This window comes from Haliaeetus albicilla, chromosome 25 (assembly GCF_947461875.1).
Source record: "Haliaeetus albicilla chromosome 25, bHalAlb1.1, whole genome shotgun sequence".
NCBI lineage: Eukaryota > Metazoa > Chordata > Aves > Accipitriformes > Accipitridae > Haliaeetus > Haliaeetus albicilla.
This window is the reverse complement of record NC_091507.1, coordinates 11,302,257-11,325,513: the sequence shown is the minus strand read 5'-3', so window position 1 is coordinate 11,325,513 and position 23,257 is coordinate 11,302,257. Positions and strand designations below refer to the sequence as shown.

The 23,257-nt window shown below is 48.1% G+C and overlaps 3 protein-coding genes across 6 annotated transcripts in view; 2 read left to right on the top strand and 1 right to left on the bottom strand.

Annotated features, from left to right (window-relative positions):
• Positions 1–3,862, bottom strand: part of GABRB3 (gamma-aminobutyric acid type A receptor subunit beta3) — a 195,507-nt gene extending 191,645 nt beyond the window's left edge. Inside the window, exon 1 of the mRNA XM_069769984.1 lies at positions 3,612–3,862. Within this exon, the coding sequence (XP_069626085.1) occupies positions 3,612–3,712 (101 nt within the window). The 5' untranslated portion in view covers positions 3,713–3,862. The remainder of the gene's footprint in view (positions 1–3,611) is intronic.
• Positions 1–12,082, top strand: part of GABRA5 (gamma-aminobutyric acid type A receptor subunit alpha5) — a 58,231-nt gene extending 46,149 nt beyond the window's left edge. For all 3 annotated transcript variants that reach the window (XM_069769986.1, XM_069769989.1, XM_069769988.1), the window contains 4 exons: positions 2,037–2,180; positions 7,839–7,991; positions 9,403–9,614; positions 10,556–12,082. In XM_069769986.1, coding sequence (XP_069626087.1) covers positions 2,037–2,180; positions 7,839–7,991; positions 9,403–9,614; positions 10,556–10,858 — 812 coding nt within the window. In that variant the 3' untranslated portion in view covers positions 10,859–12,082. The remainder of the gene's footprint in view (positions 1–2,036; positions 2,181–7,838; positions 7,992–9,402; positions 9,615–10,555) is intronic.
• Positions 12,083–20,524: 8,442 nt separating this feature from the next.
• GABRG3 (gamma-aminobutyric acid type A receptor subunit gamma3) overlaps positions 20,525–23,257 on the top strand; it is a 337,645-nt gene continuing 334,912 nt past the window's right edge. The window contains exons 1-2 of one of the 2 annotated variants that reach the window (XM_069769983.1): positions 20,525–20,793; positions 21,653–21,718. In XM_069769983.1, the coding sequence (XP_069626084.1) occupies positions 20,681–20,793; positions 21,653–21,718 (179 nt within the window). In that variant the 5' untranslated portion in view covers positions 20,525–20,680. Of the gene's footprint in view, positions 20,794–21,271; positions 21,719–23,257 lie in introns of those variants that run through there. The other variant, XM_069769982.1, reaches the window with a different exon arrangement.

Here is a 23,257-nt window from a genome sequence, read left to right as displayed (position 1 = left end):
ACCCCACCCCCCCAGTTAGGCAATTGTGTCCTGTTCTTCATCTGAATCTGCCTGAAACCATCTTTCAGGCACTGAATTTTTCTCCTCTTGTCAGTAGTACAAGAAATTTACCCTGGTTTTAGATTTCTGCATGCAAGTATCTATACTCAGCGCTTGACTCACATCTCAGCTTCTTGTCAGTGAGCTAAATAAGTTAAGCTCCTTAAGCTTCAAATCATGACTTGTTTTCCAGTCCCTGGAGATACTTGTGAACCCCTTTTGAACTCTCTCCCCCTCTCTGTCCTCAGTATTTCCATACCTTTTCTGAGGTGTGGACAACAACGTACGAATAGCCATAAACAGTCAGACCAAAGGTGTATCTAGCCTAGCATCCCACCTCTGGCAGCACTTCCCACAGATGCCACAGGAAGATTAACAACAGTGAAAGGAAGGTGCTGCTTTCTTCCCTGCTACCTGCTCCAACATCCAAGTGATCTGCAGGTCATTGTGCCATGCACTTATGCTCTTCACATGAACCGGGATCACTTCCCAATTTCTGCTTTGACATTCCTGGTTGTATGGATCAAGGGACCGCCTTAGCATAGTTCTTGCCATTGCAGTGCCTCAGAAGCTCATGCTGACCCACTGTCTGTGAAAATTTTTAAGTTCTCCATGGAGCTGCAGCTTTCCAAGACAGCTTACTAGCTCTAGCAAACAAAACTTGCAGTCTGATGGAGCCAGTACACACGATCCTTCAAGCTAACCTCTTGCCCTTGACTCTCAAGTCCGTATCTGGAAAGGCACCATGTGTTGCCCCCTGCACAGATTGCATTGAACTAGGATGTGAGTTTGTCCAGAAGGAAACATTCTGCACCCCCAACTTACAAGTTACAGAGCGCAGAAGGTGAGATATTAGTATTTGACTTCAGACCACTTCCAACTCTACCTGCTTTTCAACTCCTATTTGGAGAGTAAGCCTTGCTTGCTTTCCAGAAATTTTAGTACAATGGCCTCCAGCCTACTGTAACATGCCTGTAGTAATGTTACCTGAAAGCTTTCAATGATCGAGGTGTTCTAAAACATGTGAGAGCTACTTAAATTAAATAAAATATATTTAAATGTGTAGTCAGCTCCTGGATTTTTTGAGACTATGTGCAGAGAAGGCTTAAAAAATAAAACTAGCATTGATGGTCTTTCTAAAAGAAAACTGAGGTTCCCTTATAGTAGCATAATTACTCCAGGTGTTAGGGCATTAAAAATAACAGCAACATTATAGAGAAAGGAAGGAGTTGGCTGTACTGCCACCACCTTTATCTCCTAGGACTTCCAAATGAATGTGAGAGAAATCTTATCACATTTGCATCTCCAGGTGTGCAGGTGTTTCCGCACCCCCACCCATTCTCTCTGGTATGCACCCCCCCCCCAGTCCTGCTCTCCTTCATGCAGTCTCACCCCCAAATCCTATCTCTGCTCCTCAGCATCACAGGCACAGGCAGACACATGCCAGCTGCCTTCATCTACAGCCGTCGCCTGCACGCAAGACCTACCCCCTCATCCACGCGTCCATATCCCAAAGTCAGCGCGCACGCACCAGACCCTGCACTTGCACACTCTGTCACTTAGTATTTTATCCTGGAGACGGGACGAGACACAGAGGGTCCCCATTGTCCAGGCACTTAAGATGCCTGAGTCTTTTTGAGGGGGGATTTGGGCAAAATGCGTTTTGCAGCTTGCCGGGGTTTAGGAGCTGCCAGCCAGGTGAGTATGGGTCTGAGCTGCTCTTTCCCAAATCGAGTGGTTATGATGGATTATATTTATACCTCCACTGTTCCAGCCTTTCACAAACCATCCCACACATCTGTTACATTAGAGGCTTCAACCTAATATTTTTTGAGCTGGGCATATGGGAACATGATTATATCATCTTTATTTGTTTTTCTCCATTCACTCTCACTCATCCATTCTTCCCTCTCCCCACCGTTTATCATTTAAGGATCCACTAAAATATTAGACAGTGTTTTTTACTCATCCCTGTCTTTTTTCCCCCTTGTGAACAGATGCTTACCCCAACTCTGAAGTGATCTATGTGTGGACTAATAGCACCACAACGTCTGTGGTGGTGGCCGAAGACGGCTCACGACTTAACCAGTACCACCTGATGGGACAAACTGTAGGAACTGAAAACATCAGTACCAGCACAGGTAGGGAGAATATTTCCATCCCATGATTGCTGACAGTCGGAGCGGGAGGGGAGATCCAGAGGCTCCGGCTATTTTGCGAGGAGGCTAGGGAAGCATCTGTGGGACGTGGGGTGCTAGGGAGGTCCTGTGCAGGTTCCTGGCTACTTAGCAGAGGCACCGAAACACTCAGAGTGTTGTATGCTGGCTCTTAGGTACGTTGCAAGGCTCTTGCTGAAGACGCATCCAGGCTCCCACTATTTAACAGGAGCGCTGGAGAAGCTGCACGCAGCCTCTTGGCGACTGCCTTTGCCGAGGCTGCCAGCACCGTCGCTGGCTGATTTCCCTGTGGGAAGAACCACCCCGGGAGGCAAACACCACCCACGCACTTGATCCGTCTCAATCACCGCTTTGAAATGATTTGCTTGATGAAACCGCGGGGAGCGGGGAGGGAGCAGAGGGCAGGTGGGGGCCGTGGCGTGGCTCTGCAGCGTGTCCGGGGGGACGACGTGGGCCGAGGGGAGGCGCGAACCCCGAGGATTCCCATTTCCTCCGGGGCCGCGAGCGGAGGCGGCAGATGTGGCAGCATTAGGGAGGCAAAGAAGCTTTAATCCCGGGCCGGGCACCCACGTGAGCTGTGCCCCCCTGCTTCTCAAGGCTCCCACGCAAGGGCAGCCCTGGGTGCGCATTGGCGGGGGGACTCCCGGGGGGGTCGGGGCCGGGACAGGCATCACGTGGGCTCAGCAGGACGGGGGCTTAACCAGGTTACACAAGGCACTCGGCTGGAGAGCATTAGTGGCATCCAGCCAGGGACGGGGGGGAACAAAATAGCCTGCCGTGAGGGGAAGGGGCATCTCCACGGCCGCTGGTCGCGCGGGGCTTGGGGTGGGGAAAGGGGTCAGCCTGCAGCAACAGGGCCAGGAGAAATTCCTGCTGGCAAAGCACGACAGCCTTCTGGGATGTACTGCATCCCTGGTGAAAAGTGACGGGCTTTGAGCCACAGGCAGGATTGTAGAGGACAAGGTATGGGTTGAGTTGGGAACCCGTTACTATCCACAGGAAATTTAGGAGATGTGAAAACAGGTAAACGTACACTCGTACACCAAGGTAGCTGGACCGAAACATGAAGGTGCATAAAGCTTTCTGCTCAAACCGTCCAAACATGGCAAATAAAAACGGGGGGCAGCTAAGCTTGCCGCTTACTCTCCAAAGAGGGCACAAAGCGAGGGAAGGCTTGCCTCCGGCAGCACAGGGGAGCCACTGAACACAACCGCTGTCTCCATCCTATAGAGCTTCACCCCCCCCTCGCCCATTTTGGGAGACACAAAGCTGTTGCTAAAGCAAAGATTCCTAAAGTCAAGAGAAGAATATAGACAGAGTCAGAGCAGCCACCACTGCAGAAAAAGGATGGGTACACTATCTCCCATTAAAGAGCAAAGACACTTTTTTCCTTACCAGTTTACCATCATAGCCGCGTTGTTTTCTGCAATGAACGGCAACTCCCCTCTCGCCTTCATTGTTGCCAAGAAAAAGATCCAGAGGACGTACTGGGGCATCTCCTACAAACTCGTCCTGCTCCTCAGCGCAAGAAAACCATCCAGCCCAGGCAGTGAGTGCTCCAGCGTGTCAGCTCCAGGCCACTTCCAGTTTGCAGCTTTGCCTGTGAAAGCTCCTTGTACTCCTCAGACCAAGAAAACAGGGGACTCTTCAGACATATCCCAAAGTTTCTGCCTGGTAACCACCTCCCTCCTGTATCTTGAGATTTAGGCTAATAAATGCTTGTTTTCCAACGTCAAGATTTTATATTAATGTCCCGGGTTACATCTGGGCTGGCTGGATTCTGATTGCAGGGTGGATCACAAAGAGCAGGACACAGATTGTAACCGGGGATTAGCAAAATACAAAAATCCGATTTTGCACAGGGAAAGCATCAGTCAGCGATGGATTTTCTGGACTTCATCAAGCTCGTAGGAGGCCAGTAATCAGGGTTACTTATGAACGACCATCTAAAGCATTTCTTCCTTCTACTGAATTGTTGAACATAAAAAAGAAAACCCAAATAGCTATTGCACAGATCCAAGCGCTTGGATCTTTTGTGGGTTTTTTGACACACGTCAAACTACACAGCCCTTGCAGTTGCACAGGCAAAATGTTTGTGTATGTCATAGGACATTTATGCTCTCCTTTCTAGCAGACTTTCTTTTCTAAATGGAAGTGCTGGACCTGCACCAGTCCCTTGGGATTCTGCTGATTTTGTAGGCAAGCCGCTAAGTTTGGCTGTCTTCTCAGAAAAAATATCCTAGCACTCCCAATTCACGAACCAGTCTTGAAATTGGGAACATTTTAGCCATGCCACAGAAAATAGCTCTGACATGTGCCACCTGTTTGTTGGTTTTTTTTCTTTGTGCTAACATCCCCAAATGTCATCCCCCCCAAAGAGAAGTTATTTGACTACTCACACTGCTTCCAACAGCCCCAACATCTGTTATGTCCTGGTGGTACAAGTGCTGAAAAGAATCAGATACGGGATTTGGGTCCAAGTGGATCTTGCTGCTTTCCACAAATGGTTGCCCAGTTCTGTTCCCCATACTCAGAATCTCTCATTGCTAACGTAGGATCTGCAGTGCCACAAAACAAAACAAAAACCCACTCTTTTATCTTCTGCCAGCTGGAGCCTGAGCTTTGAAATATCCAAAGCCTAAATAATAAAAGAAGCATTCAACCCCTCATTTTGCACGAAATAATTCTGATTTTTTTCCTTGAGATGAATCTTTCCCCTGCATCACTGTAAAAAGGACATGCTTTTCTCATGAGCCAAAAGATTCTGGATGTCAGCATGGTGAGGGATGCAGCATCGCAGACCTAATGTCAGGATCTTGCCATAACAGCTGTTGATACACCTGAGTCCAGGTATATCCAGTAAACAAACGAGCCTGGGGGCTGGTCCAGCCTCATTAAAATACTCTATTGAATCCCAGCATAATGGCAATGGAAGAATGCATGTAAGATCCTGGAAAATTTGTAAGCATGATCTCCAGAACTCCATCATCTAGACACCAAAAAAATCCTATAGCAGCTTTTAAAGCATTAAAAAAAACCCTTAAGACCAGCAGCAGCACAGTAGCATAGCTCTGTGAAGAAATGCAGCCATTCCCGCTCTAGGGCTTTTGATTAGTGCTAAATTTGTTATTAAAATTGTTTTGTGCACTGATGAGTGGACTCCATCAGGAACAGGATTCTCTTTTAAGTGCTACATAAACCCATAACAAAAATTAGCTCTTGCTCAAGAAAGCTTATGATCTGAGGATAAACAGTGGCCTTACAGAAGTAAAAGGGAGCTTTGCCACTCCAACAGACCCAGGATTTTGTTCTATATAAACAAAAGGCCAACTCAGGCAGCTTTTAGCTTTACTTTAAGCAGTGGTCCCAGGGCTTTAAAAACCAAGCTGTGGGGTTTTCTTAAGCCCCAAGTCTGCTGGAGAAAGCATTCCTAGTGTAGGCATTTTTGAAAGGGACAGCATGGGAAACCGGAGAAGATATTGATTGGAAGAAGAGCAAGTACGAAATCAAAGCGATATCATTATTTCAGTGGAGACAAGAGCTTTGATAGGTTAAAGAAAATGATAAGGAAAAATCGGCTGCAGAGGGCCATCAAACTGTAGGCATTCATTTTCTGCATTTTAAAAAGGTAAAAAGGGGATCCTGTTGCTCTGCTGAAGCTGTGTAGATTTTTTTTATTCCGGCTCCAAAAGCATACTGTCAAAATCAATAATGCACATAGTCACTCTTTAGCGAGCAGGGAAACTGTGACTCAAACACATCCCAGTGCAGTAGCAACTCAGATTACAGGCACATAGACCTGCTGCTCCTGGCATATTTTATGGGTAATCCACAAACTAAATGGTTCTAAATAAAGAGCAAGTGGGGTTCCTCCTGAGACCACATCCCTGGTTCAAAATGACAATAAATGGAAGTGAATTAGATGCTGCTTCACAGGGTTTTTCTCCCCAGTTTCACCACATTCCCTGTCCATCTCCACATCCCCCTTCAGGGAACTGTTGTGCCAGAAAATCAGACTCCAGAAGAAAGTCATAAAGGTTGAGGCAGGCTGTCAGGTAAGGTATTTCTGTGCTATTCCAGTCTTTCTGTCTAAAATCCTCAGCACGAACAAGGTCTGTACACTTCATCCAGAATAGCAGAGCTCCTCTAGCATAACATATCAGTGCAGCTATACCTGCAAAAGCCGTTTCACTGTAGACCTGTTCTCTGCTAATTAGCCATATTGTCACTTAGAAATAATCTGCCAAATCTAACTGCTTAGCAATGCTGGCCACAGCTCAACTCAGGCTATTCACTCAAGGCAGAATCAGTCTGTTACAGATTTTCCTTTTGTGGCTGGTCTATAGAGACTAACAGTCAAGTCTTCCAACAGAGATTATAGCTATATTTGTTTTGTTCTTGGAGGACAATATATATTTCAGAACAGGCATTACTCTGATTCATCAGTACCCAGCTGAAGGATGCATGCTTTTAAATTAATTTGGTATCAATGTGAGTGGAGATGTTAGGGCTTGAAGGGGTTGGTTGTTTTTTATTCTTACATTTTGTTTTTACTCTTATTTTTCCTAGGCAAATAGTAGCCTGTTTTTAGCTAGCAAGATTTTGGCTTTGGGGAGCAGTTACCATCATAGCCTTCAGTAACAACTATATCGTTTTCCAGGAACAGTCTGAAAGAACCGGTTGAGTTTTGATTTTTTCTGAAACATTAGGGAAGGTGACAGCTGGTCTGTCGATTTTAGAGTGCATTTTTTTAGGCTTTTATTGAAATTCAGAGGACCTGACAAAAGGCAGATTAAGGCAATGCTGTGAATTTGGCATATAAAAAAGACATGGAATTTAGCACTGCTGTGGCAGCTTTCAGTGAATTTTCCATGCAGGCAGTACCATATTCATTGCAGAAGTGAACAATGGCACAATGTCTATCTGGAAACAGATTATCTTTGCAAGGGCTAAGGTGTACCAAATTCTAAGCAAACTGCATGCACTAGAGGGACTTTTTTTTTTCTGGAGAAGCAATCTGATGGGTTTGGGTACTCAGATCAATAAGACATCCCAGGATCCATGTGCAAAGCTGCAATTTTGGCAGCACTGACACTGGGACAGGCAGTCCCCAAAGTGTGGTGCAGAAGGAATGTCTGGACCTGTTCTCATTCTTGAAAACTGATGGCTTGGCAATAACAGTTTCCCTAATGAGGTTAACTCCTGCTGCTAAATCAGGTTTCTAAGAGTAGGTGGCCTTAATCATTACTCTGGTAAGACAGTTTGTAGAACTGAGTCAAAACCAGGCAGGACTGAGGCAGTACCAGCAACCTGGATTTTTTAAGCCTGTGACTATCAAGACATCCCAGGTGCATAAAAGGACTGCAGCTTTTCAGTGCAGTAGGAGTAGTCGGTCGTCTTCTGCTTTTAGGGGCTGAATGTGAAGACTAGCAGGATCTAGCAGCACCTCTGTCTCAAGTCCTGGTTATCCACAGCACAGAATCCCAGACATTTTTCATGCAATTAAGAATGGCTGAATGGTATCCTCAAATGGGGAGGGGGAAGGTGGAGCTGGCCTGCTTAAGTCCCTAAATCAGTAAGCCTCCCTTATTTTACCCACATGCACATTTTTTCTCCTTCTAGGTGAATATACTATTATGACAGCCCATTTTCATCTGAAAAGAAAAATCGGTTATTTTGTCATCCAGACGTACCTTCCTTGCATTATGACTGTGATCTTATCACAAGTGTCATTTTGGCTAAACAGAGAATCTGTCCCTGCTAGGACTGTCTTTGGTGAGTATCCCACTTTCTCCCAGCATGCGGGAAGGATCGGTCTGGCTTGTGGAATTGTTTTGCTGTAACAAAACCACAGTGCACTAATGCTTATTTCTGCTTGAGATGCTCTAGACGTTCCCTTGTTCTCTTCCAGTTTAAACTCAAAACCCATTTAAAAACACTGTCTGGGCTTTTTTGGTAAAGTTATGAAAGAAATTTCTCAAGAATCAATTATATGAAGGTTAAGGACAGAAGATAGAAGAAGTAGATTGGTGCGATTTGTGGGCGTTTTTTCCACTCAGGTAAAATACTGGATGGCTTAGAACAAAAAAGCATACATATTGTCATATTTAGTGTATACTCTAGCTAAGCATTTGAAACAGATTTCACTTCAAGACATTTTGTTTATCTCTGTTTTAAGATGTTTATCTGGGAAAACCATGTAGAGGTTAATTACTGACAATTATCTCCATTACCATCAAACAAATTAATATGATTTTGCATTTAGAAAACATATATTTACTACAGAAGTTGTCATGGAAAAATCCTTTGGGGTGTCTTAAATTACTCTATTTATCACTAAAAGATTGCAGAAAATAAACACAGTCTTAAGCGAAGGTTGATGAAATACAAAATTTTCCCTAGATGAAAAATGAGGGGAGCAGGAACAGTTTATTATGTAAAACTCCATTCATCTGTTCTTAAAAGGGTCATTCCTCTGTACAAACCTACTGAAATCAGTTGGCAGCTTTGACCAAAAATCAGTTCAGCAAGTTGTATGGGGAGAATACAGGTACCAGCACCGCTTTGCTGACCAGTGGTACCCATTCTAGGTTTACAAAGCTGTAACTGAGAGCTGAATTTTGTTCTACTGGGGGCATCCTCCCCAGAGGGAAGTAGTGGCAGCTCTGTCATTTACTGACCTATGGGGAAAGGAGGAGCTACAGCCAAGGAAATCAATAACATCCAACATTTCATACATAAAATCACCATGTAAGAAAATAAAATCTGTAATCCCACTTTATTCTGACAGTTACTGCTAAACAGGTTGCTCACTGATTTTATAATGTACCCCTTAATGAGGGATGCTTTATACATGCCATGCATCAGTATACAGGGATAAAATACCAGTAAGGTTCTGGTTTATGTAACAGCTGGGTTTGCATTACCCCTAAAAATACTTATTTAAATATGCTATAACTAGAGATAACCAGAACACCACAGAAGTAAACACCTGAGGGTGGAGGCTTTCATTTTTTCTTGGAGAGCAAAGTATCTTACTCTTTCAGACCGTAATATGCAAATGCTAACTGACTTCATGTGGCCTACTTAGCTATCCTGCTGAATTGGGGCCTGCTTGTAAGTCGTTAGGGATCTTGTAAGGACTACCAAACTGATCTCTGTCTCTTTTTTTTTTCCTTCTTTACAGGAGTAACAACAGTCCTCACCATGACCACCTTAAGTATCAGTGCCCGTAACTCTTTGCCAAAAGTGGCCTACGCTACTGCAATGGACTGGTTTATAGCTGTCTGCTATGCCTTTGTATTTTCTGCATTGATTGAATTTGCAACAGTCAATTATTTCACCAAGAGGAGTTGGGCATGGGATGGCAAAAAAGCCCTGGAAGCTGCTAAAATCAAGGTGCTTACCTTACATTTTTTAGATACCTAGAATAAAAAGCAGGTACTCAGCATAGTTCAAATAACTGAATGGACAATTTTCAGCTTCTTTGTGAAAAATGTATTTAATTACTTCATGGCATACTTTCACCTTCCTATAGAGGAAAATTTTCAAGGAAATATGCTGCCATCTCTTCACAGAGATAAACTATCATTCTTTACCATCTATATGAAGAGGAGTGTTTTCAGAAGGTTATATGGCATTGAGTACACGTGGCATGGGATTTCAGTGACCAAACTTCTGATAATAGCAGACATATACTATGAAACATATCTTGGCAGAGCACTCCCTATGTGCTCTCCCAAATAAATGGCAAAGCTCACATTGAGCTCCGTGAGTCAGGGTCCAGCCACAGTATCCCCAATAAAAAAGAGACAAAATAGCGGCTCTGTGAAAAAAGGAACTTTTGGGTTTCACGCTGAAATGAAAATTTTGGAATAGGACTGACTCTTAGCAAATGATCTCCTAGAGAGAGCTTGTACCCGCAGGCATCCTGAAAGAGCAATACAAAGAGGGCAAGCTGGCAGGGGCAGTGAGCCCTGCACCACGCTCCTCGCTGCAGCCAGGAAGGTGAGGTTCATGTCTTGGCAGCTGCCCGCAGGGCAGCAACCTCTGCAGGTGCGGGACAGCATTGCCCTGACAAAAGAAGATGCTAATACACATGCCAGGTGGGATCCGGGTCCGGCTGGCTGCTCTTAGCTTTCTCTGCCATCAAGGAAAGTTTAAGCTGAGTAAGGGCTATAAAGTCAAGGCAGAAACAGCTGTTTAGTAGTCAAAGTCGGAATAGCCAATAGGCATTCGTTAGCATGATTGATTACGGTACTTAGATTTTTGGGTTAATATCTTGAGAACGTGTTTCCACTTTGTTCCTGCAGTCTAATGTTTTGTTCTTTACACTGCAGAAAAAAGAGCACCAATTGCTAGGAAATAAATCAACTAATACTTACAGCACTGGGAAGATGACCCCGGCACCAAACATGCCAAAGGACTCAGCCCCATCCGTCATCTCAAACGCTGCATCTGCTCCAGTGAAGTCTGCAGAAGAAAAGCCTGCTGAAAGCAAAAAGACTTACAACAGCATCAGTAAGATTGACAAAATGTCCCGGATAATTTTTCCAGTGCTGTTTGGAACTTTTAACTTAGTTTATTGGGCCACGTATTTGAATAGGGAGCCTGTTATTAAAGGTGCCAATTCTCCAAAATAAACTGAAGGACTCTAAAGCCACATGTGAGCCATACTTACAAAGCAGATGCTACCAAGGAAAATTTGAGATCCAGACGACTTTCTACATTTGGGCAATATTCTTCAGGAAGTTTTTTGCATGTTTAATAATATGTACAAATAATATTGCCTTGATTGTTTCTACATGTAACCTCAGATGTTTCAGAGACGATTATATTACTTACAGCAACAGATCTTTATAAAAGATCAGAAGACATTGAACATGGCTTCTTTGCTGCTGAGTATCTTGCATTGATAGTTTACAAATAAAATAAGTTATATTTTTTAACTGTTCAAGTGTACTACATATCGTGGTTTTTATACTTCAGGTGTACAGTCATACAAATATAGGCTTAACCTATATTTTACAGAAGAGCTCCACTATTGTCATCTGATAAGTTACTGAGTAACGCCAGTTGTAAATGTGCCAAATTATTAAGTGTAGGGCTATGTTTGAGCACCTTTACTGGTTATAGGTAGTGTATTACTCCACAGAAAAAAACTGCTCAGCCCAATTTTCATTGGAGGTTGATACAATGCAGTAAATCCTAATGGGGCTATGCTGATTTTCACTGCTTGAGCCTCTAGCTTGCAGTGAAATAACATAGGGAGCAGGATGCTACTTGTGTAAATAAAGGTGGTGGAATCTTGCCCTTAAAAAAATACAAAGTTTGTTTGGATTTTGCATTCCAAGGAATTTTCTCGAATGATTCTCAGTATTTACTCCAAAAATTAGAGATATATTGCATGAAATTAACATAGATTAGGAACATACTTGTACAAATAAAACTTTTAACAGCAGCAGTAGACATTTTTATTAGGGTAAAGTAAATGATGTTTGGCCATTTTCCCAAGAAGAAGATTGCATTATATTAGCAGAGATTAACAGTAAAGAATTACAGTAAATCTGCACTAATTATTGTTTCCCACAATGAAAACCAATCAGCCAACACCAAGAAGTGTGATCATAAAAAAAGATGTGCTTCATGACAGCAAGGTGTTTCAGTGACAATATTGACAGAAAGGTCTTTGTACTGTCCATCTGAAACTTTTCTATAAAACGCCTTGCTGCTGCCAATGTGTTTTGCTTTTACAATGAATGAGAAAATGCAATGAGTTTTCAGCTCTTTCCTCCTTGGCATCCTTTCCTTGTTCCAGAAGCTTTTGTAATTTAATCTTAATGTTTAAATAAAAAACACATTCAACATTTGATTGCAAAATGTCATTCTTATACTGGTTATCCTTTTAGAGAGACCAAAAAATCGCAAGAGCTGGAAGAATTAATTGGAAAGCACACATGCACGCACTCGATCACATGTGTGCCCGTGACGCATCCTCACTGTTGCCCAGAAAGGTACATACTGAGTGAAGACAGTGAATTGAGACGTTTCAGAATTAGGTGCTATCTTGCTATGGAGCATCAGCCCTATGTTCTGTTTGGGATAGAGAGGAGAGTTCGTGCTTCACTTTGAGGTGAGGGTCTGGTCCGGGACCGGGGAGCTGTCTGGGCTTCTTGTGTGTCTTCTCTTCATCCCCTTCATTCCTAAACATTGCCAAGAAAAAAATCTCATGTACCTATTCCTTTTTGCAGCTTTTTGTTTGATGCTGTGCAATTAAAACTTTGCAAATTCTCAGTGGCCACAGAGAAGCCACGGGACTGAGCGGCTGACTGGAAGCTGGTAAAGAGGAGCAGGGGAGGGGCATGCCCATCTATTAGTTACAGTGCTATCCTGAGCCAAGGGGAGGATTTGGATCTCTGTTCTCATGTAGGCTTCCTGTGTGGCCCCCAGCAGCCACACACCTCCTTGTTTATCATTTCTTTGTTTTCAAAATTGGGATGAATCTGGCCCTTTGGGGATCAAAAACTGAAAAATTGCAGAGTCTGTTGGGAGGTGAAACTTTATAAAGGCCCTTAGCTATTTCTTTTCTTGCATGCAGGTTAGTCCCATGAAAAGGCTGGAGCCAACAAGACCTCCTGTTTTCTCCGTGAAGAGCATGTAGCTTTGCCAAGTCCAACAGGGATGCAGTGCAGTGAAGTGCACAGACATTGTACGGGGTGTCCCCAGTGATGCGCTCACTGAGCACCTCTGAAACAGCTAAAACCACCTGGCAACTGGCAGAGGGGTGCAGCTCTTTCTGCATATGCAAGACAGACCCTCTCAGCTGCAAATCTCTTCTGCCTCTTCCTGTGGCCATAGAGATGTACAATGAATGCCATGCTAGGCTCCTAGAGGCTGAATATCCACTCAAGGAGAGGTGAGCCTAACATGCTGTCAGGGCTAGCAAACTTAACAATTCCTCTTAGTCAGGATGTGCACACCTGGAGAACTTTTCTTCTAAGCACTTCATATGGGTGCACATTCCTCCTGTGGCAAGGCAAAGTGACCGTGAAATGAGGGGCATGGTAGGGTCTTGTTAATCACTGAGGGAGTCTGCCTGCAGCCCTGCAGATGAGCGTTTGCTCACTGCCCTCGAATCTTTTCCTGTGGTTGGTGACGATAGGGTCTGCCACTGACAGCTGTGGCAGATTGATGTGTGCTGGATAACACATCTGGACACGGCTTCTTGCTAGGAATCGGTTTACCAACAGCTTGCTATTTCTGGTCTCACCAGAATAACAGATGAGATATAACTCTAGCAACATCAGTGACACAGCATAATGCACCAAATTAATCTTCCTCAACCAGGCATCTGAGGATGATGGGTGGGCTGGTGAGGACGCATCAGGAGATAGTCCCCTTGATCATTTACCGGGTTTTTTTGACCCCATATGTACACACACTACCATGTTGTTGGTAGGTATGTATCAGTACCTGTAAGGTCAATTCTCTTCCCAACCATTCTGGCAGCCTACAGGTGGCACAGGCTCAAGCTTTCTTATCACACATTATTATTTATGATAATATTTGCAATTGCAAAGCTTGATTCTTAGCACTTCTTCCCCTCAGATGCCAGATATTCAAGCTACATGAAAAACATGGTGGGTTTGGTTTTGGTTTTGGTTTTTTTTGTTTCACAGGAAGATTAGGTAGTTAGACGGTTTTAAAATACAAACAGTTATTGAACAATTATGTTCCAAAGATTAAGGAACTAATTGGACAGTCACTGACTGAAACCACATTCTGTGGGTTCAAGTTCAATCTGGAGCGTGGGACTTTTGCACAATTCTCTAAATAGATTTAAACTATATCAGGATGCTGAGATGCTGATTGCTAGAAGCTAAAGGAGTACTTGGGAGGAATATCATATATATGTGCCCTGTTCCTCTTCCCCCAAAAAACTCTGCTTCTGGCCACTTTCAGAGGAAGGATACTGCACTATCCAGACCTTTCTCCTGATCCCATACGGCTACTCAGCAAATGTTCTTCCTCAAGAGAAGGCTGGAGTGCAGGAACGCCGAGTCAGACCCTAGGCCACAGAGTACTTGTGAAAGTGGCACCAGAGTGGTTCTGGGACAATGCGGAGCCTGTATTTACTAAACGGTGAAAAACTATGAACAATCTGCGAACCTCCAGAGGATGCTTTCCTCAGACTTCCACAAAAAACCTGAATGAGAAACATGAATGAGAAACTCGGAGCGATCTTTACAGCATCTTCTCCAGAGCCATTCTGTCTGCCCCAGAGTCTACTGTGCTTTATTTGCTTACACCCAAGTCTGAACCTTGCCCTGAATGGCTCTGCATCATTTTCTGGTCTCCATTGCAGACACAGTGCCAGGAGCTCTAAATCTGACCTATTTTACTTAGTGGAAAGCCTCCTTGTCTTCACTGAATATGGAACTACTTGCAAACAGCAGAGTTGCATGGTTGCATGATCAGGCCCTTTGCTTTACTTTAGCAAACAATTTATCAGAGTTTACCGGATGAGTAGAGGACCTAATAATTACCTGCCAAAAGCATATGGCACCACAGACATTCTATACATAAATCTCTTCCAGTTACATTGACTGTCACTTTCTGTGTTTTAAGGTAAAGGCAGAAAATAATGATTAGAGCTCATTCTGTTATTGTGGATTTGCTAAACCAGGTTGAAGTTTCCCGAAGAAACCATCCACCTTACATTTCCTGGAGAATCCCATGCACTCCAAATCCTTGCTGAGAATTGAAATGATAGAAGAAGCAGCCACCTCGCAGCATGTGCTCCTGCCTGAACAGTAGGTGTTGTCCCATAGTTTGGGAGATGCTGCAATAAGCCGATCGATTCCAGGCTGGAATACTTAAATGCCACTGCCTCGCACTACACAACACCTAACAATTTACATCTCTCTGCAGTCAGTGGAACTGTTTGTGTGATAGACTGTTACTCACTGATGTCATCTGAATTGTGGGAGATGGGAGCATTTCCCAGATCCTGGCTCAAAGTAAACACCTTGGCCTTGTCCTGCTCCAGGCTGGGGCAGTATCTGGATGTGCATCAACCTGCTCTGGTTTCCTCTGGAAGGAGCTTGGGCCTTCAGGAGTGGGGTGAGCTGTGTCACTGTCCCCAGTATGGGTGAGCTGGGACCCTGCGGGGCCCATCTACATCACAGCTTAGTCATGGCCAAAGAGAGTAACAAACAGGAATTGCTTGTCATTGGGTTTTTCCTGTATGCTTTCGTGAAAAAAAAGAGTTGAAAAGTGAATTAAAACAATTCAGCATGGGAGACTAAGTGTGTGCAGGTCTACTGCCAAATTTTTTCACTTGCGCCTATTAAGAATGAAAGAACAAGTCAAATACAATGGAAAAGGTTTTTATTTCTGATATTTGAGCTGTGCCAGCTTACTCCAAGGATGAATTTAGGCAACAATGTATTTTCTAAAGCTTAGCCCTCTTCTGTTATCTCGAATTGTGTTCTGCTTTTTTCTAAATGGAATATGCCCTCTGTGGAATAACTAAACATATCTGTACAAAACCGAGAAAGAAATGATTTTATGAAATAAACTTGTCTTTCAAAAATTCTTGCTCAACATATAAATTAAACTTTCAAGAAAACTGAATGAAGCTGCTTTGCTATTCAGTTTATGCAGACAAGATGAATGCAGCACTTGCACAGCTATTTGTTTTTTAAATCTGGAGATAATGTTCTTTGTAATAAGGATACATTTCCCCTAACACCCTTGCTCCTCAGATTGGAGTTGACACTGAAATGTTCAGAGGAACCTAAATTATTCTAAAGGAGTGTTTGATCAAATTCTTTAAATTCTCTCTGGCTTCTAATATGTTTTTATGTCAGCGCAAACACTTAAATATGGCCATCGCATGGTGACAGTCTCAGATGACTTTCTCAACTTACCAATTTTGCGTCTCCCACTATTTTGTTATGGACATTTGTTCAATTTTGAGAAAGACAGAAAGAATGGAAGTTAGATTTTATGAAGCCCAAAGGACTTCTGAAGGATCTTCCCAGGATTACCACTAATTTAGACTCAAGTGTAAGTGTCCCATTCTCTACTGCATTATTTGCCTTTTCATTGCCATCCTCAAAAGCAATTATCACTTCTCACAGTCATCATGTCTTAAAAGTTGCTGTTTCAATCGGCCCTGGCTAAAAACCAAGTGAAAAGGAAATTACGAGTGTTGATTGAAGATACCAACTCATTTCAGTTAGATGAATTTGGAGACTTTTTGAGAAATACTGATAGATTGCAATGCACTGGACCGACAATGATAGGTTGCATTTGTAGGTGGGAAAATTTGATGTACTACACATAGGACAAAAAATACCACATAACTTGTCACATATGATAACAAAGCTGGAACCAGCCACCCACAGCAGTCTTGGCCTCAATGGATCTGGGCTCAGTTGTTCATTCACTGCAGGCTGGTGTTACTGACGTCCTCAGAACAACCGCTCAGGGGTCACCCAGCCCCAGAGGTCCAGGCCTGCCTGCCCTCAATGCCCATGCTTCTGCCAGCAAGCGTACGCGAGGCTGCTGAAGAGCTGCAGCACAGCAGCATCTGAAGGGATTCTCTATATCCTGCTGTCATGGTTTAACCTCGGCCGGCAACTAAGCACCACGCAGTCACTCTCTCACTTCCCCCCCCCCACCCAGTGGGATGGGGGAGAGAATCGGAAGGAAAAAGGTAAAACTCGTGGGTTGAGATAAGAACAGTTGAATAGAACAGAAAGGAAGAAACTAATAATGATAATAATAACAATACTAAAATGATAATCATAATAAAAGGATTGGAATATACAAAATTGCTCACCACCTGCCAACTGATGCCCAGTCATTTCCCGAGAAGCAATCCCCCCAGGCCAACTCCCCCCAGTTTATATACTGGGCATGACATCACATGGTCTGGAATACCCCTTTGGCCAGTTGGGGTCAGCTGTCCTGGCTGTGTCCCCTCCCAACTTCTTGTGCCCCTCCAGCCTTCTTGCTGGCTGGGCAGGAGAAGCTGAAAAATCCTTGACTTAGTCTAAACACTGCTTAGCAACAACTGAAAACAGCAGTGTGTTATCAACATTATTCTCCCACTAAATCCAAAACATAACACTGTACCAGCTACTAGAAAGAAAATTAACTCTATCCCAGCCGAAATCAGGACACCTGCCTGTGGGCCAAGGAGAGCGGCGAGCCCTGTGCTGAAGGACAGAGCTGAGGGCACACAGAAAGTGTCTGGACCTCTGAGGTTCAACTTCCTACCGCAAGGCAGATTTAATTATTTGTACAAAGCAGAGTGCTTCCAGTGGGAGCGACAGAGACCTTCAGCAAGAATAAACCGGCTCTAGTCTCAAATAAATCTCTAACAAGCCTCCAGCTGGAGGACTCTAGGAGCTGTAGGAGACAGGTTTCAGCCCCTTCCCTGTTCATCTCAGAGCAGTCCCAGTTCCCTCCTGTGCTGCCCGTGGTGTAGGTGGCAGCCTTAGCCACTGGGATGCCAGAAAAGCCACCAGTGAGGGCTCTCCTTCGACACTGAATCACTGAGAAGTTCAGGTGCCCAATTTCAGGAACCTGTTCAGTGCTAGAAAGGGGGTACCCCATTCTAGCAAGTGAGACACTTGATCTGTAAGCCCGATTCCCTCTGTCTGCATTTCCCCCCTTATTTATGCTAACTAGCTCCCTGCACAGCTGGGCAGAGGCTCTGACTTACGCCCCTGCACAAGAAATACCACAAAGGTATCCCTCAGGTTGAAAAGATACTCACCGTCTGTTGAAAATGCAATGAAAGGCAAGTTAAAATGTGGGTCCATTTTACTGTGCTAGAGAATATAAACATTTTACTGCCACTACAGGGTATGACAAAATGTTCTTCTGTTAAAAACGTGCGCTGGATAATCACGATCCTTACCTGAATACACAATTTGAAAAGGCTCAGCAAAGGCAGAGAGTGTGCTGAAAAGTAAGAGAAAAGCACGTGAGTATGAAGAAAAGAGGAAAAGTAGAAATGACCGAGGGATGAGGTGGTGCAAGTATCCTTTGGGATTAAGATGTAGCTCACCGAGGACAACAGAAGGAAAATCTTACACATTACCTTTTCTTTTTCCTTACAGCCTGAGGGGAAGGAGGCCATAATTAATGAACCATAAAGCTCCACTCGAGCCTCGGGGCTCGCTGTCACACCGCAAGGGAAGAGGGGAGTAGTCGGTCTAGGACTGTGAGGGTTTTCCCGGCGGGCTGGGTGACTCGATGGCCGCATACAGCACCGTAACGGCACTCGGTCACCCGACAGGGGTAACCGAGTGCTCTGCCGCTGGCTGGGGGCGGGCCGGGGGGCAACCCGGTCCCGTCCCGTCCCGCCGCGCTTCCCGCAGCCGCCGCCAGAGGATCCCGCCGCCGCGGCAGGAGGCGGCGAGGGCGGGACGGGCGAAGAGGCGGAGCCGCGCCGGGCGGAGCCGCCGCCGCCGGGAAGCCGCCCCCGGCCGGGGCCGGGGCCGGGGCCGGGGCCGGGGCCGTCCCCGAGGCGCAGGGCTGCCGAGAGCCCGGCGCCGCGGCCGGGGAGGCGGCGCCAGCGGCGGGCTCGCCGTCTCCCCGCAGACCGCCGCTCGGTGCGTCTCTCCTCCGGGCGTTTCTGCCGCCGTGCCACCCGGCCTCGCTTACGCCGCCCCGCCCGGGCGCTGGCAGAGGGGGAGGCGGCCCGGCCGCCCCCGGCCCAAGCCGCTGCCGGCAGAGCAGCCCGAGCAGGGCAGCCGCAGCCCGCTCCGCCCGGGACCGCGGGAGCCGCCGCTGCGGCATCTCCCCGGCAGTTCGCTCTGCCGGGGTCCCCGGCAGGGGGGCCGGGGGCGGGCTAGGCTTTGATTCATTCGACTCGAGTGGGTGTGTGAACCCACGCGTTTCCCTGTGTGTGGCCAGCGCGGGGGCAGCCCTCTCCGTACGCAGGGCGCTTCCCGTCCTTGCCTTCCACACGCGCGGGCGCTGCGAGCCGGGACGTGGGTACCGCGACCTCGGAGCCCCGAGTGACGTTTCCATAAGCACCAGCCTTCAGAAAACCTTCGGCTGCCCGAAGGCGATCGTGGCCTCCGCAGGCTACCGTGCAGCGGTGTCGTTAGCGGCAGCGCGGAGCCCTGTGCCGCCGGCGCCGGCACCGGCACCGGCGGGAGTTTCTCCCGCAGCTGAGAGGCGGCGGCTCCCCCGCTCGCCCCGTCCCGCCTCCCGCACGCCCCACAGCGCCGGTGGTTCTGCAAAGTTCCCGTCAGCGGATCGGCGTGCTGCTTAACCGGCCCGCGCCCGAAAAAAGGCGCACTGTCATAGAGCTATTTGTGGTGAAATCCAGGCAACCCCCCAGCTCCTGTCGTCCCGTCCCGTCCCGTCCCGTCCCTTCCCTTCCCTTCCCTTCCCTTCCCTTCCCTTCCCCTCCCTTCCCTTCATTTTCTCAAGGCAGCAGGCGGTCTGGAGTCCACCTGCACTTCTCTGCTAGCGACGGAAAAGAGCACAAGTCTTGTAACAAGTGATTATTAGCAATTCACAGCAACTGCAATTAGCCAAAGTCAACACGAAAGAACTGCTGTATAATCTAGTAAAGAGACGTTTAGGTTGAAAAAAAAACCTAAAGTGCATGACTGGGAATTAATTGCCTGGCTCACAGCGGATTTTCCCTAAGCTGCCTCGTTCCTTCAATAAATAACTTCGGGAACAGAACTCTCTCCAGCCAGCTCTTCTAGGCATCATGTAGGAGTTATTCTAAAAGCAAGATTGCATCTTCCAGCAGAACTTTTTTTTTTTTTAAACGTAATGTCATAATTAAAAACGACTCCCCCAGAACTTGGAATTTATGTCTAAGGGAGGAGGAAGCAAAGATTTATGCTTCCGAGCTTTTTGATCACGGTAAAGCGATCACCTCTAGCAGAGCTTTTTGCTTCCAAATTACCATCACGCAAGTGAAATTTTGTCCTTTCCCATTCTGAAAGCAAAGGGGAATATTCTTATTACCCTGACGCCTGGTGCAAAGCTCCACACACCTGAGGAGAATTGAAGTCACTAAAAATCGCATCTGTGCTGTTCTTAGCGGAGTCAAAAGACGCATGATGTGCAGACCCAAACTATTTTTTGCCCTGAATACACTTGGCTGCTGTCACATTTCCAAGTTCTCACCGCAGAAAATCCTCATTTATTCTAAAGTTCCCAATACACACACAAATCCATGTAGCTCGGTCTACCGCATCTCTCTCTCTTCTCTGTGTATACATTCTACCGGCATACCTTACGCATGTATACGTGCATCCATGCATTCGTACAGAGCATGCAAACTTCCACATACATCCAGCTAGATACAGAGGCACATACAAACACGCCGCGTTGTGTATGTTTGTCTGTCTGTCTGTGGAAGACCGCACTGTGATTCCCTCTCTGTAGCCGCACCGAGTACATTGATCTGCGTCTATATGTACACCGGGATGCCCGTGGTTCCGACCACCCCGAGACCAGAAGCAGCGCCGACCCCTCTTCCTCCGTCTGACGAGATAATCTCCAGCGCCCTGGGGGGCCCATTCGGCAAGTGAGTGTTGGGGGGGACTCCCCAAAACAGCGGGGGGGATGGGGATGGGCATGCCGGGCGCCGCAGGCCCCTCGGGGGGCATCGGGCTGGTGATGGCGGGGAGAAATCCCCTCTGCCGGCTGCCGTCCGACTGCGGCTGGCGAGTTTGCTGCTCCCCCTCTCCCGTCTGCGTGTGTGTGTGTGTGAGAGTGCGCCCACCGGGGCGGGGGCAGGGTTCACTTCCCGGCCCCCCCCCCCTTGCCGGCGAGGCGGGTACCTGTTGGGCAGGGAGCGGGGGACGAGGTGCTCCCCGATGCGGGCCGGCCCCCGGCAGCGCTCCGGTGCGGCGCTGCGGGGCTGGCCGCGGGCCAGGCGCTCCGCGGGGTGGGGCGAGGTGCGCCCCTTCCCCCCCGCAGCCCCACCCCGCCCCGCGGCGCCCGCGGCCCGGTGGGGCCCGGGCTCCGCCGCGCTGTGCACAGCCCGGGGTTTGGGGGGGGGGGTGGCACGGCCAGAGCCAGCCGGGGGAGCGGGAGAGGCCACGCCGCTGCTCCCGGCAGCTGATTGCCGGGAAGGGGGAAGCGCCGCAGCTCGGTGCCCGCTGAACACCTGTCAGCCCGTGGAGCCTGATTAATACCTGGCCTTGGCAGCCTCTCCGCTGGGGATTTCCCCCTCTTCCCACTTCTTTTTTTTTTTTTTTTCTTCTTTTCGCCTCCCCCCCTCCCTTCCTGGAGCTGTGTGAAAGGGGGTATTTTCTTCAGGGTATAAAACTGAGAATCCAGAGGAAGAGAGGCTAAGAGCTTCACCTCATTGCCTCATTCTCCCTTTCATGTGAACATCCTGCAACATTTCCTTCATCCTGCCGCACCTCTCACCTGGCCAGCGCTGCCCAGATCATGTCCGCTAAGCTCCTGCCGGTTTTCTTCCTCCTCTCCGTGTTTCACGCCTGGTAAGTCCGCACTCCCCTCGCCTCCCCCCACCCCCTCTCCTCTCTTCTCTCCTCGCACCGGGGCTTGCGGGCTGGAGTCCCGCTCGCCGGAGTTTGCAAAATACTCGGCGCCCGGGAAGGACAGCGGGCTCTTCCCCCCCTCCTCCGCGCCGTGCCGGGGCTTTATTCCCAAACGTGGCTTCCCTGGCTTCCCTCCCCGGGACCCGCCTGGCTCCCCGGTCAGCTGCAGCCCCGCCGCTGTCCCCGCCGCTGTCCCCGCCGCTGTCCCCGCCGGCCCCCGCGGGAAGCCGCAGGTCGCCCGCGAGGGCTCTGTCCCGAGCCGGCCCGGCAGAAAGTTTTCCCGCTCCGGCGGCAGTCAGGGCCCGGCACCCGGCGGGGCGCCGGCTGGCGCTGCCCGGGCTCCCCTCACGGCGCCGAGCGGCCGGCGGTCCCGACTTCCCTCCGCGCCCCACCCCCGGGGGCCCCGCGGACGGGGCCGGCGTGAGGAGGGAGAGGGCAGCCGCCGGCCCCGGCTGGGGGTGCCGGGGGCTGCCCCGGTGCCGGGGGGCGGCGGCTACCCTAAACCGCCTCGGCCCGGCGGGCGTGGAGGCGGGCCGGGAGGGGGAACCCCTGGCACCCGCCTGAGGGGCGGGAAGGGTCTCCGCGGCGGGGCTCCGGTAATGGCGGGCGGTGAGGGGCCAGAGGGGGACGGCCGCTAGCTGCAGCTGTGGCCTGTTGGACCGGGTTCGCCTTCGGTCGCCGTGGTTGTCCGGGGTACTAGGAAGGGCCCCTCCCCGCATAACCCAGGCAAAGGGCTCGCCTCAGCTTCCCCCCCGCGGGATCTGCCGCGAACGGGGCTGCCGGCGTGCTCGGAGGCCCAGCCCTTCCCTTCCCTGTGTCTCGACCATGATCTCCTTCTCGGCAGCCGGCCCCGCACCCGAGCGGCATCCCTCCCGCGTCCCCGCGGGAACTAGAGGCTGCTTCATGCCGGCGCCCCGAGGAAGTCCCGGGACACGCGTGCTGCAGGAACTAAACCCTTTCCCCACAGCCGCTCAGGGTTCTCCGGCCTTCCTCCTCTGCAGTTTGTGCGCTGCCTCCTCTCTGTCTCCTCAGAGGATCAAAACTAGTGGCCCCTGAGGAGTTTGGGGAAGGTGTGCAGCCTTTCTTCCCCCCCAGTTTGAGAATGGCCTGACATCATCCTGTGCTTGTTTCTGTGGATAGCAGGAATATGCTGGGAATTAGCAGTCACCAGTAAGGCTACAGGTGAAAATGCAACCTCAAGTGCCTTCAAGGAGCTTGACTGTGTGGAGGCAAGCAAGGGAGGTGAAGTAACAAACTATTAAGGAAGAAAACAAAACACCTTAAAAAATATGTGTCTGGTGTGTTAGTCTGATCCACTGTGAATCCGCTCCCAGCCCCAATCTTAATCTAGAAGGTAGGTAGGAATTTACATGGTTTGGAGGTACTCTATAGGAAACGAGCTGCTAGAGTGAGTGGATTTAAAAGGTTTGCCAGTGCTCAGACTCTTGTTAGTGACTGTTTTTAAAGGAGTGGCTCCTT